The 19,473-nt window shown below is 27.3% G+C and overlaps 1 protein-coding gene across 1 annotated transcript in view; it reads left to right on the plus strand.

The window, feature by feature from the left end:
- The window catches only part of LOC107438141 (uncharacterized), a 271,632-nt gene extending 254,071 nt beyond the window's left edge, over positions 1-17,561 (plus strand). Inside the window, exons 7-9 of the mRNA XM_016050348.3 lie at positions 2,257-2,407; positions 13,792-13,942; positions 15,290-17,561. Coding sequence (XP_015905834.1) covers positions 2,257-2,407; positions 13,792-13,942; positions 15,290-15,411 — 424 coding nt within the window. The 3' untranslated portion in view covers positions 15,412-17,561. The remainder of the gene's footprint in view (positions 1-2,256; positions 2,408-13,791; positions 13,943-15,289) is intronic.
- Positions 17,562-19,473: the final 1,912 nt, after the last annotated feature.

Here is a 19,473-nt window from a genome sequence, read left to right on the forward strand (position 1 = left end):
ATCCTACAAAAAGGTCTCGTTTTAGGAATTTCATTCATTTCTCGCTTTTAATTTATGTATACAGGAATGCTGTGTATAGATTTAAAATTATTGTCAAAAATGTGATCACAAACATGTCACAAACAAATACATAAGCGAGGAAGAAACGAAAACGCTATCGAAATATATAAGATCATTTGTTAGGGGGGGGGATTAAAAGCTTCGAGATCAGTTTGATAATCTGATAAAACTTACAAATATTTCTGAAATTAAGCTTTCAACCTCTTTCTGTTTCTTAACGCAATCAAATAGGTTTTGATATTTTCAATTCTTCCTTCCTCAATACTGATTCATTAGTTCTCAGAACCATAATAAGTATACTTTTAGACTTAATTTTTGACAAAGATTATATATATATATATATGGGTGATTCTCACGAAATCTGACAATTCACTGTCCCTTTCTCCAAGATCTAATACTATAATACTAAAAGAACTTTTTTTTTAAAAAAAATAATAAATAGCATTGCTGTTAGCATTTTAAAATGACTTTGCACTAGCATTGACTGCTTTGTATAGTTAAAAAATTTAATTGAACTTCAAAATGTCATTTTCCTGGCATGTCCCAAACAATGTTTCCAATAATAAATAGCTTCAAAATTTCCCATAAATTTTTCAATATCTAACTTTTTTTATCTCAACCTCGTATATATATATATATATATATATGATTCGTTTTCTAAATGCAAAGAAAGTTAAACCATGTGAAATTNTATATATATATATATATATATTTATGGTGGTCATTTCAAAACACCCTGTATATTATTATAAATATTTTGAAAGTCTAAACAACCAGTCCCTAAAGTTAATATGTATCTTCTCCGTATTTTCCTTGAAGCAGTATCTGTTAAGGTGATATTAAAAGCTTTTGGTTGACTATGTTAATAAACGTCACACCCGAGTTACACAAACTTTTGTCAAGCACATTTCAAAAGCACTTTCTAAAATAATTTACACTGTCATCAATAAATCATCTTTATTGGTATTCAAAATAGTTTATATACGCCTTTAAAAGTTTTGGTGATATATTCTCGAAATAAAGGAGAGTTCCTTATATTTATGGAAACAAACTTTCACCAAATGATCTAACGTACGTGACTTGGCATGTTTAGCGCTGATCTTGAACATTTAAATATTTCGCTCACAAGCTCTCATCATTAAAATATCGTATAAACGGATGACATTTTCCAGTATCAACTGAGTTAAAAATAATACGTATGGGAACACTTTGTATTTTAAAGTAATATATTATATTTACTGTATATCTTATTACCATTTTCTTTAAATTATTTTCGGCGTTTGGTTCGAAAAAAGGAGTAATAATGTTCGAAGATGGCCAAACTACTGAAAAGAATTTCTCCTGATATAAAACATATTTTTATAGTTTCCATCAATACCAACTGATATATGACCTATCCAATGAAATATTTCTTATATTAGCACTTCAACGGGTGTCGCTTGTTCTTTACTGTTTGCATTATGATATTCGGGGCTATAAGCGTCTTAAATACTTGGATAAATAGCACATTCATTTATTGTCAAAATATTAAAAAATCGCAACAGCATTTTTTTTAAAGAAATCAGTTCAAAACAACGAAAGTGCATATGCGTTCAACCATCGAGAATGTTATACCGAACATTCTGTAGCGTAGTGGCAATGGGTTGGAATCCCGTCATCATCCTTCTATATGCTCTTCTACTTGACAATGACTTTATTAGTTGTATTTTATACTGAGCATACAAGCCTGCATATGTATGATTAGCTGTAAATAAGTCATCAACATTACAATGTTTCGATTTTTCTGGTTTGATTTTTAATTTCAGCTTGCTTAAATAATTCCGTAGTAGTACTTTATTTACGTGACACTAGGGCTGTGGCGCCTGCGTGGGAAACATCCCTGAGGATGCTTCGAAGACATGCCATCACAATTTTGATCCAGTGCAGTGGGGTTGCTCCCCCGCTTTGGTTGACCAACAACCTGCGCTCGAAGTAGAGCACTGCACTGCAAAACCGTTTGAGGATCAATACCGCACCCCTCGGTCTCTTCGCAGTCTGATCGAAATGGTCACTCACTTGATTAATAAAAGCTGCCAATGATGCTTGACTTCGATGATCTGTGATCACTATGAGATTGAATATTTTTGTATAAATATAACCATCTTTGTAAAATAACTGTTACTACCACTTTAATTTTAAATTTTATTTTATTTCTAGTTGCTCAATTGATCCTTATATCTTTGGTAACTTCGAAACTACAGACGATGGCAAGTCACTTTACTCCAAATTCAGAGCTTTCAAGTTTCCAGATACAAATTACGTACTTTTTGTTGGAACTGTTAATGTTTGTCTAAAGCAATGCAGAGGGGTATGTAATAATTTTAACTAATTTTATTTCCAATTGCTTCTGAATTTGCGTAGCAACTGTGGAATATTATTTCAATACTGTGTAGTTCTATTTCAATTCTGTGATTAAAAAATTTGTAACGAATTTAATCATGATTAAATTATTGAAACATACAAATAAAATTTAAAATATTCCATAGGATTCATTCCGTTTTTGGAGAAATCTGGAACAGAAATTCCTTATATTTTTAAAAAGTTTAAAAAAAATATAGTATTTCTGCAATTACTGGAAAATATCGTCTTCTAATTTGATATTAAATCAAATATAATTATTTTCTAAAATGTATTTAACTGATTACTTCACAGGCTTTAATTTTGGGATAAAAATATAGATTCAATAATAATAATATTAGTACGCATAAACACAAATTGAATCTAAATCTTTCAATTTAATACCATTTGAATCATTTCTTAAAACTCTTTTTGTTTTCTTAATTTCAGGTTTATTAGCTAAATAAAATTTAATTAACTAAACAGGTTCATTAGCTGCATCCATCAAATTTACTTGCATTTTGATTTTTTCTCATTTTTCTTGATTAACATTTTTATTTAAAAAACAGAAAAAAGTTATATTTACGAACAATTCTAAATTACTTTCACTAAACACTTTGGAATCAAAATGGGGCATTTATTTCAAGTCAAATGGTTAATTTAGAAGTAAAAATATCAGTTGTCTCCAAATCTGTCCTATAATTTTTCAAGAACTATATTAAGTTAGAATAAGTTAAGCAGTTTTTATTTCAATTTTTGCTTGTTTATTATTTGGCCTATCACCAAAAAGATACTGTGTACACTATAGGCTGATTTACTGGATAAATTACAATAACTTATTCTTTGCTAAATGCTTGGGTAGTTTCACTAACTCAGTGCAAAGAAATTTAATGGGGTAATAAAATATCTCATGGCGAGTGAAAAAACACCGGAAATATTGGTAAATTCGTTGGATTTCTAGATAACAATGAGCGCATAAATTTCAAACTATGTGATTGCTTAGTTTTGCACACTTTCGAAATTATATGAATTTAGAAAACTTATTGTCATATTCAGAGCATTCAATCCAGTCACATTTTTCCTACAAAAATAAAACGAATTTCAGCTGCTCTGTTGATTACAACCTTTTAAGTATAGTTTAGTGGCACGAGCTTGTGAAATATTTATCAAATTATTTCTGCCAGCTATTGTTTATGAAAAAGTAAATCATTTTGCCAAAATTTAGTGTGAAATGCTTTCTATTTTAAGGTAGAGAAATGTGGAGTTTCTAATAATAAGTTAATTTATGAATAATTATTAAAAAATATACACTTTTATTGCTTAATTGCAATGACTTTTAACGTATTCAGAGTAAAGAAAATAGAAGACCTTAATAACTTCCTACCTAATGGTTAGAATTTCTTTTTCTATATTGCAATCCTAACGGTTCAAACGGCAAGCTTTAAATATCCTAGTTAATTTGATGAAAGTTTATTTGAAGTTATAAAACTAGACAGAAAAACGTACTAATAATATGGTAAAAAAAAGTTTTAAAATGCTTTTATTCATGAAGTTAATACAGCTATTATAGGGGATTTTTTTTAAAACTTTTTTTAAACAAAATATGTGTATGGAATATTGGTATTGGCAAGAAATATAAATACAAATAAATACATTCATAAATACATTCTTGACATTTTGCTTGCTTTTTAAATCGTATTCAAAAATGAATTTGAAACATAATGGAAGAATTTACCCCGACCCGCCCTTAATTCGGGCATACGGGTACAATGCCGAATTTGAAACATAATATATAATTTATTTCATAATCTTTTTTTCCATATCAAAATAAACTTATTTATAAACGTAATTAATTTAAAATTATTTCAAGCAGAAACAATTTTTTTTACATAGTCACTTATGTTACAAAACCTAACCCTACTTCATAAATAAAATGTGTAACTCAAAAGTGAGAATTTTTTTTTATTCTTTGATTGTGTTCGCTATTTGTTGTTGAACAATCATGAGAATTCTTTTTAATTCAGTTCCATTTTCCGTGACAGCTCAGTAATTAAAGTACTGAGCCTGATTCTCAAAAACTGGGGTTTGATCTTCCGGAGGCGAATTGAAGCCCATCCTGCTTCAGATCAATGAGTACTAGTTTTCTGGGAAGTAAAAGTGGCTGGTGCACAATGCTGACCACACTGTTACCCTTATGCTATTGGTAACGAAAGTATGGAAAGTAAACCTCCATGACTTCTTGGCTTGCAATAGAAAACCCATTAAATATAACATTTTCGTCACATCAACTCACATTGTTACAATTAGCAGGAGCGTTTCATTTTTATTTTTATTTTAATAATAGTTAATACAGAGTTTTAAATATTTATTTAATTTATTCCTTTAATTTGTTAAGATTAACTTTTTTAAGTTTCGAACTTTTACACGTTGAGTTTGTACTGTTTAAAACTAATTATTATTTTTTTTAAGGGAATTTAGAAAAACTTTTTTTTCAAGCATGCAAACTACTATTAGCGAAAATTTTATCTTAGAAACAAAATTTGCAATATTTAATTCAAGTTAAAATGATCACTGCAAAAAAAAATTCTTTTTAATTTCTGGATGGAAAAAAATTTCATCAGGTGTGTGAGTATAAAACCGTTATTTCATGGAAAAAAAGACGATAGTTTTTTAAGCAAATAAGTACCGTTTGTTTAGAAAACAAACTCTGTTATTTTAACAAAAAAAACTCATTAAAATAGCTACGTCAGCACTGCTGTCGGTGTGAGCTGAAAACAGCATCTGTACCACCAGTCGACGCTGGAATTTGAACCTGGGTAAACTCATTGGGAGACGAGTGCTCTGTTGCCTGACGACCATAGTTCTAGTGCCTCTGTATTGTTTACTTTCATTTTATAACCATCACTGAACAGTCAACCCAATTTTTTGGGTTTGTGACAACTAATGTTCAACTCCATAGCCTTTTAATTTTGAACCCAATCCCAAAGACAAGCAAGCTCTTGGAGCAAGTATTGGGAGAAATTTACCTTCGTGGAGGACTTTTTGATCGAACTAACCCGTATTTACGTTACATGGAGAAGAAAACCTTCCACAGTTAGCCTGATTGCAAGGGGACTCTAACCCATAATCCGTTCCCCACTGAGAATATTTTATATCAGCACTGTGCTCGGGGCAACCCGGATGTGGAATTCATATCGATCTGCCATCGCTGGCATTCGAACCCGGGTCACCTCATTGGAAGGCGAACGCTCTATACCCTGAGCCATAATGGCTCAGTGCCTTTGTATGAAGAAAACTCTTAAACTGTTTTTTTTTCTTAAAAGAGTTATTTATTGAAGTAATATTCAAGTATAAAAACGTTTGCAATTATATCGGCCCATCCGTATAAGAATATTAGAAAACTTAACTTACCACAAACACTCACAACCAAATTTTAAAAAGTTGCGGATTTCTTAGCATCCAATTCATTTTGAAAGACAATTATAATGTGAAGTAAACTCAGTGGCGCTACAGCGCATAGATGGCCAAGGTCTACTGTGCCCATCTCAATTTTCTTGACCTTGGTCTCTTTGATGCAAGAGCAGAAGTTCCGGTTGGGTTATCAGTAAACGCGGAAACCCCCAGTGTTTAGTCCCCATGCATGCTTGATACTCATCTATTCGACCCTCTGAAGGGATGAAAGGCTAAGTCAACCTTGCCCGGCCCGAGGATCGAACCAAGGACCTGTGGCGAGACAGCGCGAAGCGCCTACCACTCAACAGCCAGGCGTTTTATTATAATGTGCCGGTTCAAAATATGCAAACCATTTGCCTCTATCACCCACTGTTTTACAGATATATTTCTACAACCATTTATATTTCACTAAAACTGTTACATTGAGTACTCATGAACATATCATTAGCTAAAAAAATAGTCGACTGAACTCACGTCAAATATATGCTGCATAGAAATATTCGGTTCAAAATACAGCACACATAAAAGTCATATACAAGGAAAATAAACCATACTTAATCTAAGCCATACTCCAGTGTTGTAAACATCTTGAATAGTAGCAAATGTTTACCGGAAAAAGGAGCATCGGAGAAGCGAGAGAAATATGCCGAAAAAAAACTCTAGAAAAAATTACCGAAAAAAGCCCGAAGAAAAAATCGGAAGAAAAAACATTACTTAAAAAATTATATAAACTTACAGTCCAATTTTTTTTTTTTTTTTTTGCTATCCAGTGAACTTAAAAGAATTTATTTAATGAAATTAGATAATTTAAAAAAAAAAATAGAGTACAGAGATAAATTTAAAATTTACAGAAGGAACTTACTCACTTCATGCAATTTAACAGCATTTTTAGAACTCAATAGCAGCTCCATAAGTTTTTCAAATTCCGATAATTATAAGAATTGTATCGTGATAATGCTTTGTTAATTATTGATTTTTTTTACAAAAAATTGTATTAAAATGAAACATTTCATAATTTTTGCCATTATTTTTAACGTATCACAAATTTAATCTCTTAAGAAACTATTGTTAATCGATGCAATATATATAAAAATATTATTAAATTTGTGATATAAATGTACTATTTACAATTAAGAAAAATTAAAATATGCATTAAAATTTGGTTTTCATAAACTTTAAATTAAAATTTGAGTATAAATCAGTTATTGAAAAAAATTTATTTTCACTGGAATAAGCATTTAATTAAATCGAATTAATGCTTAACAGCCTGAATCAAATCGACCATTTAATTCATGTAATTGTTATGGTAGGGCTTCATTCCCGATGAACTTTTCCTTCTTCTTTTCTTCTGAAGCTTTTTTCTCCTACAGCTATTTTTCTACACAGCTTTTTTTTATGGTTCAAGTATAAAATGTCACTCAAGGAAAAGAAATTCGCTAACTCTAAGCGTCTACTTCAAAAATGTGTAGTTGTTCCCTGTGCTAGCAAACGCCATTGAAATTAATAAAATTGAAACAATATTTCATAAAAATTAGTAAAATGTCCCTATAAAATTATTAAGATTTAAAGAGTAATCTAACAAAATTAATAAAATTAAAGCAGTATTCCATTAAATTTACTAGAATTCAAACAGTATTCCATTAAATTTACTAAAATTCAAACAGTATTTCACTAAATTTACAACAGTATTCCATTAAATTTACTAAAATTCAAACAGTATTGTACTAAATTTACTAAAACTCAAACAGTATTCTATAAAAATTAAACTGTATTCCTTGAAAATTAATTTCTGACACTATTCTAAAAGACCTGACGTGATCAAACGAAACTGTTTTTAGATTTGAAATCAGCATAAAAAACTACATTAGAAAAGGTAAACACCCTGACAGGTACCTATAGCTTGTTTATCAGTAAAATTATATCTAAAAAAATAATCAGATTGGGTATCGATTAGACAATAAAGTCGAATCGCAGTTTTACTTACACGATGTTAAAAACCATAAAATAATTGCTAAAAAATAATAGCAAGTAATGAAAATAATTACGAATTGATTTGAAGAAAGATAGATTAATCGTATTTAATCCGTTTATGATTAGAATGAAAAACAGAGAAAGATCATTTTGTCGTCAATAAAATAGCCTTAAACTGTCAAATATACAATGAAAGTTTGTAAAAAAAAATTTCCTCAATGTATGCGAAAACGTTTTCAATGTTTAAACGTTTAATTATAATTCTGAAAGACAAAGTACTTAAAGAATCCAAACTATTCTTATATTTCTTCTCTATTTCAAATTGAAAGTTATTATACAATAAAGCATTACATTCTAAAGCAAATAAAGCTTAACTATTGTAAACAGTGTAATCATAGTTTAAGGCGGATTTTCGTCTTTATTCTTTGTCAGTTAAATCAGTTTATTCTTTAGTAATAATTATTCTTGGGTAGATAATATTTACTGAGCTCTTCCGAACCGAAAATACACAATAATTGTATAAACATTTAAGTAAAACAAATTATAACTATTCATACAGATCTAAAACTATTCTATTTCACTTTTGTTTATCAATAATAGCAATTAATGAAGTTTTCAAGCGATTGTTATAAGGATTTATATTTCATTACTTTCTTCTGACTTACTATGATATAAATTTTAACGAAATTCAATAAACTCGATGTAATATTATTTAGCTTCAAGTCATTTTATGTCAATGTAATATTTCTGAAGTTTGTTTCATAATAAAGATTAAAATATAATTTATACATGTATAACATATTCAGGAAAATTAAAGTATATTGTTTGTTTAATCTTATTTAAAATTAAAATAATAAACTACTGCATGTTTATAATTCGGATAAAACTACATTTTTATGTTTTCTGTTTAAATAATATCTAACTTATGTTATATTTAGCTTTATGTCCTTTTATATCAATGTTTTATTCCTAAAGTTTGTTTAACAATAAAGCTGAAAAGCTACTTCGTATATACATAATATATTGAGAAAAGCTTGTGAACATTGTTTAATCATGCTTAAAATAGGTAAATATTTTCTAAATGATTCATTTTTCAGAATCAGTACATTATATCTCTTAATCATTATAAGTAACAGCATAAATTTATTTATTTATGAAAATGAAAATAGTATTTCAAGTAATCTGGAAAAAATGATTTATTATGAATATTGTGAAATACTAATAAAATTTTTTGTGTTAAATTTTTCATATATCAAACAGGTGAAAAATTTTATTTAAAATATGAAGTCATATGTTAATTTAAGATTGTATTTTGGATTATATGAAATAAATATAATTAATTTTTATTAAATTTTCCGTTTATTATAAAGTGAAAAGAAATATGATGAAGATGTGTTTAAGAATAATAATCAAATTGCACTGCCCATAATTTTTAATTTTAACGAGTTAATTTAAAGTATTTGTTCATTTATTCTCAATATTTAATTTTGTTTTAAATAAATAAAGCAATTATACATAATTTTTTGTATAATTATGATAATATATTATGACAGTTATATGTATTTAGACAACTAAAACTAGCAAAACTATAAACTCTATTAATCATAAATAAAAAATCCTCAAGATATGTTCCATACATGAATGAATAATAGTTTCCTTATATTTTTCCTTATATGTTCCTGGTATAGTAAATTTTATCCTTAGTTTCCTTAATAATTTCCATTCAGTTTTTAAATTCATAAAGTGACTAACAGTGCCATCTATTGAGAAGGCTCTGAACAATATCTCTTCAAAATGAAAATTCGGTGTAATTCAATAAATATCCTTGATTTAGCAAAGCCAAAGCAGAACAATGTTATATCTTTCTTGAAAAGAATCATGACATATTAAAAGCATTATAAACTATGATGCTGCGGTATTTTTAATGTTTATTGAGTAATAAAAAAAATTTAAAGAAACATTTTAATCATTAAAATATTAAAATCTTTATATAGTAAATTATAGTGTCATTATTATATAAATTATTGAGAAACACCGATATCACTATCATTAAATGTTTTAATTACGTTACGTAATGCTACATTGCGTTATGATTTAATTGGTGAGATAAAATTAGAATTAACTAAATTGAGTTTTGGATGAAATTTTAAAATCAGCTCTGTTTAAAATTATTTTCATTTTGTTCCAATATATTTTTTCAGATATTTCTGTAAATATTGATTTCTGAAAAAGAGGTAAATCTGGGTGATTCGTTAAATTGTTCGAATAGTTTTGAATGTACCTTAAAATTAAATTGGAAAATATGATAATTATCAAAATTATAAAATTATAAAAATTATAAACAACTAAACTCCTACCATTTGCCATATTAAGGTTGCATCAAATTTGAACGATATTATGTGTGACCCTTGTAAGGATTGAGGCTCGAAACCCATCGAGTGCGGATACTCACACCGGCTGACCGAAAGTATCACTAGTGGTAGAGGGATCATGGTGTTTGTTGTTTTACTCTCCATATAACTCTTTAATGGAGCCAACTAAAATTAAACCTTGAAGGCTAATTAGTCTCTATGCTTATTCTAGGAGTTTCTTTGTCTTCTGGGTAGGATTCAACATAAAAGGTTATGGAGTTGAACATTGATACCCCCTAGCACAAAAATGGTTTGGTTTTTCAACGCCGGCTATTAAACAAAAATAAAATGAAACAGTCTACTGAACATATTTACAATAATTAAACACAGTAGCGAAACATAATTTTACCAACAAAAAAAATATTCAAAGGACTGTATTTAGCGTTTTTTTTGAACCCGTAAACATGAATTTATGCTTACAAAATGATCCATAATGGTCGTAATATATTTTTAAAATCATGAAATAAAAAAACTATGACATTAATGTGTAATTTACATAAAAACAAATACGTTTTCGAAGTAGGAAAAGGCAGAAAAATGTTGAAATTGAAAAAACTAGTTAATTTGCCTAGTATTCTTTCCATCGTGGAAAAGAAGTTCATTTAATTTATAACTGCATAAATTAATAGTAACAAAAGAAATTTATTAATATAGCTATTTTAGTAATTTATAAATATAGCTACTTCGATATTCCTAAATTAAACTTATAAGTATAGCTATTAAGAAATGTTTTTCAAATTGTTTGTTGCCAGCGGTAATATTGTGTAATAGTAATATTATATGATATCTATTGAGTTAAAATCATAGAGTAAACCAAAGTTTCTCTCAAATTCTTATTATGTAATAACTAACTATTCAGTATCCCAAAAAAAATATTAGTTCATTTGATTTATCTAGTTTCCCCTACCACCCTAAAAAAAGAGTCACCGAAAATAATTTTGAACACTTTCAGATTCTTATAACGGGAAAAATTTCTTTTTAATATTCGACATTACCTCATTGAAATATCATTTCAATCAATTGATATATTTTGAAACCGAAGAAAGCAAAATAGAGCAATTTTATCTTTTTTAAGAGGTGAAAACGAAATATTAGTTGACTAAAATAATATTTTTCTGATGTATTATTGAATATTAAAAAAAAATATTTTTCTCTCTATTGCGTAATTAGTCTTAAAGGGAAAAAATATGTCTTTTTTCGACCCATTCTATTTTAGCTTATTCATTTTAATATAAATCAGTACTGTGCTATTACCAAAAATTTAAAACATATAAAATCTCTCTCCGACACATTAACTTAAATATTATAAAATTTAAAGAATTTACCGTGCGCGGTAATGACATTAAAATTTTATTGTCATGAACTTAATAGAAGAAATTGTTAAAGGAAATTTTAAGAAACACTTAGTGTTCGAAGTTTAAGAATAGTCTAGAATAAATATGAAGCATATACTTACTTTGTTGAAAATTAAATTTCAGTATTGGTATAAAAGAATTAAAATTTAATTTTCATAAGCTCAATAAAAATCTGCATGAGTGGAATTATGAAAACACTCAATCTTCCAGGTTCAGGAATAGTCAGCTTTGATTAAAAGCATAAATTTATTTTGTAGTACGTGACTAATCAAGCAAAATTAATTTTTTAATTTATGAGCTTAATGGAAGAAAACATGCTAATTGAAATTGAAAAAACACGTTACTCTTCTGGGTTCAAAAATAAATCGTAAATATATTCTGCTGTTTCTTGACCGTGACTAGTAAAGAAACATTTAAATTTAAATTTAATAGTTGATGTGCCTTATGGAAAAACATGTTAAATGAAGTTTGAAAGCATTCAATCCTCCAGGTTTAAGAATTGCCATCTGTACAAATAAAACATTAGTTTATTTTGTTGAAATTTTAATTTATGGGGAAACACCTTATTGGTGTTTTTAAATAACAGAATTTCTGAACTTCAATTAACAAAAAATTTAATTGTGTATTAAAAAAAGCTTTTAAGTGAAGCTAGCATGCAATTGTCTTATAGAATAATTGCTTGGTTAAAAGAAATTTTCCCTTAGCATTTCTACAAATAATTAATTAATTAAATTAATTAACTTAATAGAACAATATGTTAAGTGAAATTGTGAAAGCATTCAAGCTCAAAGGTTTTAAGAATAATCACTTGTAAATATAAAACATGAATTTATTTTAGCGTGTTTTTAGTGAAGTTAGAAACAGTTTCTTGAATTTCCTAATCAACTGAATTTCTACAATTCATTGAACTGTCACTTAACTTGTCAATAAGATAGATAATTCAATTTATATAGTATTCAAATTGAATTTATACTGTTTATGAATTTAATGAAAAACATATTAAGTAAAATTGTGAAAACACTCAATTGTTCGGGTTTTAGACAAAACACCTGTAAGTACACCTGTAGGTTTTTTTGGTATAGTATTTATTCCATTGTGAAACAACTTTCTGGTGTTCCTAAATAACTGAAATTCTAAATTTTACTAAAATGTCACTGAACATGCTATTAAAACTTGTCTAATAAAATAAAATTAATACGCTTATCACATTCTTTCCTTTTAATGTTTCAATTTTTGCAAATTATTTATGATTAAAGTAAATAAATAGTAAATGTTAAACTAATTTGAATTATTTGTATTATTATTTAATTTTTGTATAATTATTATTTAATAAATGTTAATTTTCTAAGGGCATTAAAAGATTAAAATAGTCAAAATAAAGGTTTGTTAATATGCATAATTTTATAAATTTATCTCGAAAAATTATAGTTCATTCAAAAGAGAGAATAAGACCATGAGATATATTTAACTTCACAATCAAAGCGATTCATGCATTTGTTTGCAATTCATATTAAATAAACAGATATCATAGTTGAAAATCTCGAAAAAAAATATTCAATTTTTCAAATATTTCATTTCATGATGAATTCCATAACAAAGGTAAATAAATAGGCAAATATTTATAGTGCTTGAAAAATAATAAAACAAAGATACCTTGCGTAGAAGCATTATTATAATTCTCCTTGCTATTTAGATTAAAAGATAGAGAAAAGAAAATAAATATATAATATTACAATACACTGATTTTTAAACGAAAAATTCTTTGTTCTTGATTTAAGTGTTTCAAATAAATTTCGGGATAGATTATTTAGAAAGAAAATTATTCTCTGATAACAAAAATACTAATATAATCTCTTACATTTCCACCTTAATTGTATACGCAAGATTATGGAAAGCGGAATGATAAAAGCACTTTAAATATAGACAAAATCTGCTCCAGAATTTAAAGACTTAAAATAGTGAACTTTTAAAATTATGAAGGCATTTATTTCAGTTAGTATTTATTTCATCTTTAAATACATTAAGTTTCAATGTAATTCATTTAGATTCAAATAATTTCCATTTTTTTAATCCTTTACTTTTTATTTAGATTCAATATAATTCATTTAGGTTTGAATAATTCCTTTATTTTTCCAAATCAATAATAATTTCATTCCTTCATTTAGGTTCAATGTGGAAGTGATCAAATAGGATATGGAAGACGAAAACGAGAAATTCCAGCTGAATTGCCATTTGATCCTAATAAGTTATATGAAGTTGAAATGACTACAGTCTTGAAAGTACAATTTTCTGAAACTCATTTCCAACCCAAAAGAGGTATTTCAATTTAAATATTCATTTAAATTAATTTATTAGCATAATCTTGATCTACGAGAATGTTGCACGAGTTTGATTATAAATTCAGACATTCAAGTGAATTCGCTTCCATTGAAAGTGTCCCTGAATTAATTTTACGTCTTTTTCTTCACCTTATTATCTAAGCAAAGGTAATACCTTTGCTTAGATAATAAGCTTTCAAGAGGCAGTATACTTTTTTGAGTTATTTGACAATCATAGAGTTAAAATTTAACATAAAAGGGTTTTTTCAATGTGCTCCAAGCAATGGTGTTATATAGATTCTCGCTGTTGATAATTTCTCCTTTCAGATTCTAGTGATTTATTTTACTTCTGTGATAAATTTCTTAATACAGAGTGAGTTAAAGAAAAGTGCGTCCAATTTTAATTTGTCTAATTTACAAATTTAGCTTAATCTTATCCCCATGCCTAAGAGATGCATAACAATATGACAAATATTGGCCCTGTTAGAAAGATTTGGAAGATCTGCATATTTTTCAGCTGGAGGATGAACCAGTAGTTTTAATTTATGCAGAAAAGAACGGAGAAAACAACCTATAACCTACTATGTCTTTCTCTAACTGAAGAATATTGTTCTTAAAAGTAATATCAGAGTAGATGAAGTCGAAACAAATCCTAGAGTCAAATGCAAATAATAAAAAAGGAAAAAAGTGAAAACCCATTTATGAAATCGAATAAGTGAAATTCGATAAGCCAACAGAATTAAAAAAGCTAGAAGCAATTTCGAAAAAATGACATGAAATATAGAGTTGTGCACCTCTTGGCTTATTTTAAAAATTATTCCTGGAAAATATCTAGAATATCTCGTGAATATAAAGTCTTTTTATGATTTAAAAAAAAATTTAAATTCTTGATATATATCCCAAAATGAAATTTTATATTTTCATTGTCTTCTAATCTGATAACATTTTGTTCTAATCGAAGATATGTACTGGAACGTAGCTGAAGCCATCATAATCACCATCAAAGGAAAGCTGTAGCCAATGCAAATGTTTAAAAAATGGAACCTCCTTAAATAAGCACTTAAAAATTTTTTCACCCAATTTTTTTTTACTGTCTTTAGATGCTCTTATTAGTGAATTTATCAAATTTCAAGTTATTTAGTTTACCCTTTCTTAATTCGGAATTAAAAAGGCTAAAAAATTAAAAGTTTGGCAACTGCTGACTTAAATAAAAACAAATTTATATTTCAAGTTTTAAGTGAAAAGGGAACATGAGAAAAGGTATGGTAAAGAAATGTCTTAAGTAATGTAAATTAACTAATTAATATATTAATTGATATTTATATTTTAATTCATTTTTCTTCAGAATCTGTAGAAGGTAGCTTTGATAGTCTTCAAACGAATGACATGATTACATACAACCAACGAAATGGCGCCACTTGGATAACTCCATCTCTATTGTTGCTTCTGGTGTTTATTTGCCTCTAAGAAACAACATGATTCGCTACTTGTTCAAAGAAAAAGAGCTGTTAAGGACACTCAAAACTTGTGATTAATGCAGGAACATTTCTTACTGCTAATTTTTTAAGGAAGCTACTATTTCAAAACATGATACAGCATTATATGATAAATCCATCCAAATCTTCGAACTAATGTTATCCATTGTCATTTAGACATAAAGATCTGCTTTTTTACAGACAATAAGCCTCAGTCATGAATTTGTAACGTTAATAAGTAAATTAATGCTTTGTTTAAAATTTGTTATTTGTACAGCAGATTGTTATATCAAAAATGATGCATTTAAAAATGTTTTTAAAACAAGCGTTTTACTCACAGTCTGAAGCTACCTTAAGATATTTGTTTTATAATGTTACTTAAGTTTTTGTTTGTATTTGTGTGGTTAGTTTGAAGTTGACGCTTAAAATGATATTTGTGTGCGGCTTGCTTTACTTCTTTTTCTAAAATTCGCATTAACTTTTTTTTTATATTTAGTAAATAATCGAACTGACAATTTTATTTAATTAACAATATGTCAACCAGTATCGTTGCTGTTCTTTGCTCATTTGCAAGGTATCGGGGGAAAAACAATCTTAAAACGAGTTTTCTGAAAAGTTCAATTTAAATCTATTCAATATTAAGAACATATTGCGAACTGCATAATAATGGGAGTAAGCCTCAATCAAAGTGATATTTTTATGAGAATAGATTTTTCAATAAAATCCGTTAAGAAAAAAAGGCCTTAAACAGTGCAGAAGTAAAACAAAGAGGGAAGAAACGTTTTTTTTTTCGGGGGGGGGGACTACAAGCTAAGGACTGGATTGATTAAGTTTATCTTACAGACTAGCTATATGAACTCTAACACTGGACTTGTTAGTAGTGGTTCTGATAGTAACGGACTGGTGTATTTAGTTTTCTTGGTGAAGATAATACTTTTGTTTGGCGGTCGCATTGAACTTAAAACTAGTTTGCACTGGGCAGTTTAGCTAATACCAGCCACCACAACTAGAAAGCCATTCAGCCTGACTAAAAGCACATCTCGTGAACGCCAGACAGTAGAGCTAAAACAATTTTTCCATTCACACAAGTCTGCAAGAGATTTCTTACGCTCTCTAACCATAAATATTAAAGGACGTGTAGGTTTGAAGTTGTTACAAATAGGGTTTGAAGTTGTTTACAAATTTTAGGACTTCCCTGATTTTAAAATGAATTATTCTTCTGGAATCTACTGAAGATTTTTTTTCTGCTCTCCAACATTAAATAATAAAGGTTGCCCGAAATGTTGCTAGCATTGGATTACCATTTTTATTATTTATCTCAACTTCTGGCTGACATAAATTATTTTTCCACTTAGTTATCATTTCATTGCTTCTCTAAAATCAATTTTGACTTTTTTTTTTATTTAGTCTAAAAAAGTACATAAGACTCGTCTATTTAGCAATGTTATAAACTACATTGTCGCGAAATACAATTAAAGTTAATAAATACCAATTTTAAAGTTAGAAATGCTTTTAAGAAATAACATTTAAATAATATTTTTATGTTTCAAATAACAAAAAAATTCCTTTTAAAAATAAAACATTTAATATCACGTGTAACAACAATTCATTTACATTTCTATTTTATTTTTAAATTTCAAGCGTAAAAACAATATTATTTTTCTATCCTTATATGTCAGGCAGACCTTTGTCATCATTTCAGACGTCTACAAGATGTTTGAAATTAAAGGAAAAAATACTATCATGATAAAACAATACTAACTCATTAATATTAGAATAGCAGTGATTAAATATCATTAATTGAAACTTCAGATATCCTTTTAAAACTTATACTAAGTTTGATAGATATTTTGGATTTTAGTATTTTAGAGAATGTCTGGTTACTTTTAAATGTTTAGTTACATTTAATGTCTCGCTCTTTTAACGACCCACGAACAAAATGTTATTATCCGTGAATAAAATTATCCGATAAAATGTTTCCATTGAAGAATTATGACATTGAAAAAAAAAGCAGAAAGGAATTATTAAGGAATATTATTGTTGCAGTATTTGAATTAAAATATATTTCTTGTTGGAGAAAATAAAGATTTGTTTTCTTTTTTTAATAATATTACTTTCTCTGAACGAAACGCAAAATAAAAATGTGTTTTTAATATCTGTGCAAAAAATAATAATACTATTCCGGATATTCGAAACTTCAATCTTAATTTAAGTTTTAAAATAACTCAATGTTTATCTAAATGACTCATCTAATTTTCAATTTCATTCAGCTATTTTGGTAAAATCAATATTGATTTACAATTTTTGCTTTTTAATTACTTCTGAAACATGTTTTTTTTCTTTCTGGAAAGATAAAGCTCAACAAAATAAGCTTGCATTAGTTTTTTTTTTCAACCAAAACTTGGCAGGAAATAAATCAAAGGCAATTTGATTTGAAATTTTTTTTTTATTTTAATAAAAACCAACTGTACTACAGTTTTGATTTTTATCTAATATAAGCCCCAAAGGATCAACCACCAAATATAAAAAATTATTTTCCAAATATAAGAAATCTAAAAACGTCAAAGCCAACTCGATTCGAATTAATTTATCTTTGATTCAATAAAAAACTAACTGCGGTACGCTTTAGATACTATGATTTTATATTTAATGAAATAAAAATTATTGAAATGTAAACAGTCTGTTATAAGTGTCCCCACCAATTTTTCAAATATAATATATTTTCAACTTCTAAACTATTTCATATTTGTGTTCTCAGTTAAAAATTCTGCTATTATAAATTTAATTCATGGTATTAACTTTAAATAATATTTATTAATAGATCAATGAAGAGGTGCCAATAAGAGTACCGATTGACACCTCTAGATAATCAGTCAGTTCATTAAAAATATATTTAAATTTTACTTTTAATCAGTATTCTTATTTTCATTAAAAATTTGTGTACTTTTAAATGAATTATTTTTTCTATTATACTTCATTTTAAAAATGTTTCATTTATTGAATGGTAACATGATTATCAGAAACATGTTTTAATTTAGTTATAAGTATTATGTTACTAGAGATTTCAGAAATAAGCAAAAGATTATTAAATGACACTTTTACGAAACTAGTTGGGTTTTAATGAAAACTGCTCCATATCCCATCTGTTGCATTACCGTTCAATTAATTAATTTTCCAATTTTCTCCCTGAGTCATTACATAATCATTTACCAAACACTAGCTACATGGTTAATGATTCTAACTTGAAGATTGAAACTTTTATCGTTAGAACATTAAATCGATGAAGTTTTCTCCTTTTTAAAGTTTTTAACGCAATTAAATTTATTAGTGTCTTTCCAATGTCGATGAAATATAAAGTTTAGGTTGCTTGGTGTAATTACAAAGTAGCATATATATATTAAGCTTATTTAATTATTTTAACGTGATGTTTCTAAGCGTGAAAGAATAGTTGTATTATTTTTTTTCTCTTTTATTTAATAAATATTACAAACAACAGAGTTGATAATAGTAATAAATAAAAATGAACTAATGTATTTATTAGGAGGACAAGAAAGTAAAATCGTTTCTGCGAATTTCAATATTCGTGTCTATCCAATTTCGTTGTAATGAAAATATGAAATTTATGTTGCTTTGTATAATTACAGAGAAACGTATTTATATGCTACGTTTATTTAATTATTTTAACGCAATATTTCCAAATGTAAACGAATAGTTCAATTTTTTCTTTTATTTAATAAATATTACTTATATAACTTTAATAACTATTACTTTCGCTTATTTAATAAATGTAAAGAGTTGATAATAATAATAAATAAAAATGAAATAATATTTATATTAATTATTTTTGCAATTTATGATGAAATGGCCATCTAAATACCAGAAGAATATTACGAAGAGTAATTGTGAAGAATGCTTATTTTATTTTATGTCCGACAAGGATTTAAAAAGTATTTTCTGTCAGGTTACTTTATTAGAATCTTCTGACTATGCTAATGAGTTATTGCGATGCTAATGAGTTATTGCGTAACAGAATTGCAGCTAGAGAAATAGTGAA

The sequence above is a fragment of the Parasteatoda tepidariorum genome, chromosome X2, assembly GCF_043381705.1.
Source record: "Parasteatoda tepidariorum isolate YZ-2023 chromosome X2, CAS_Ptep_4.0, whole genome shotgun sequence".
Taxonomy (NCBI): Eukaryota; Metazoa; Arthropoda; class Arachnida; order Araneae; family Theridiidae; genus Parasteatoda; species Parasteatoda tepidariorum.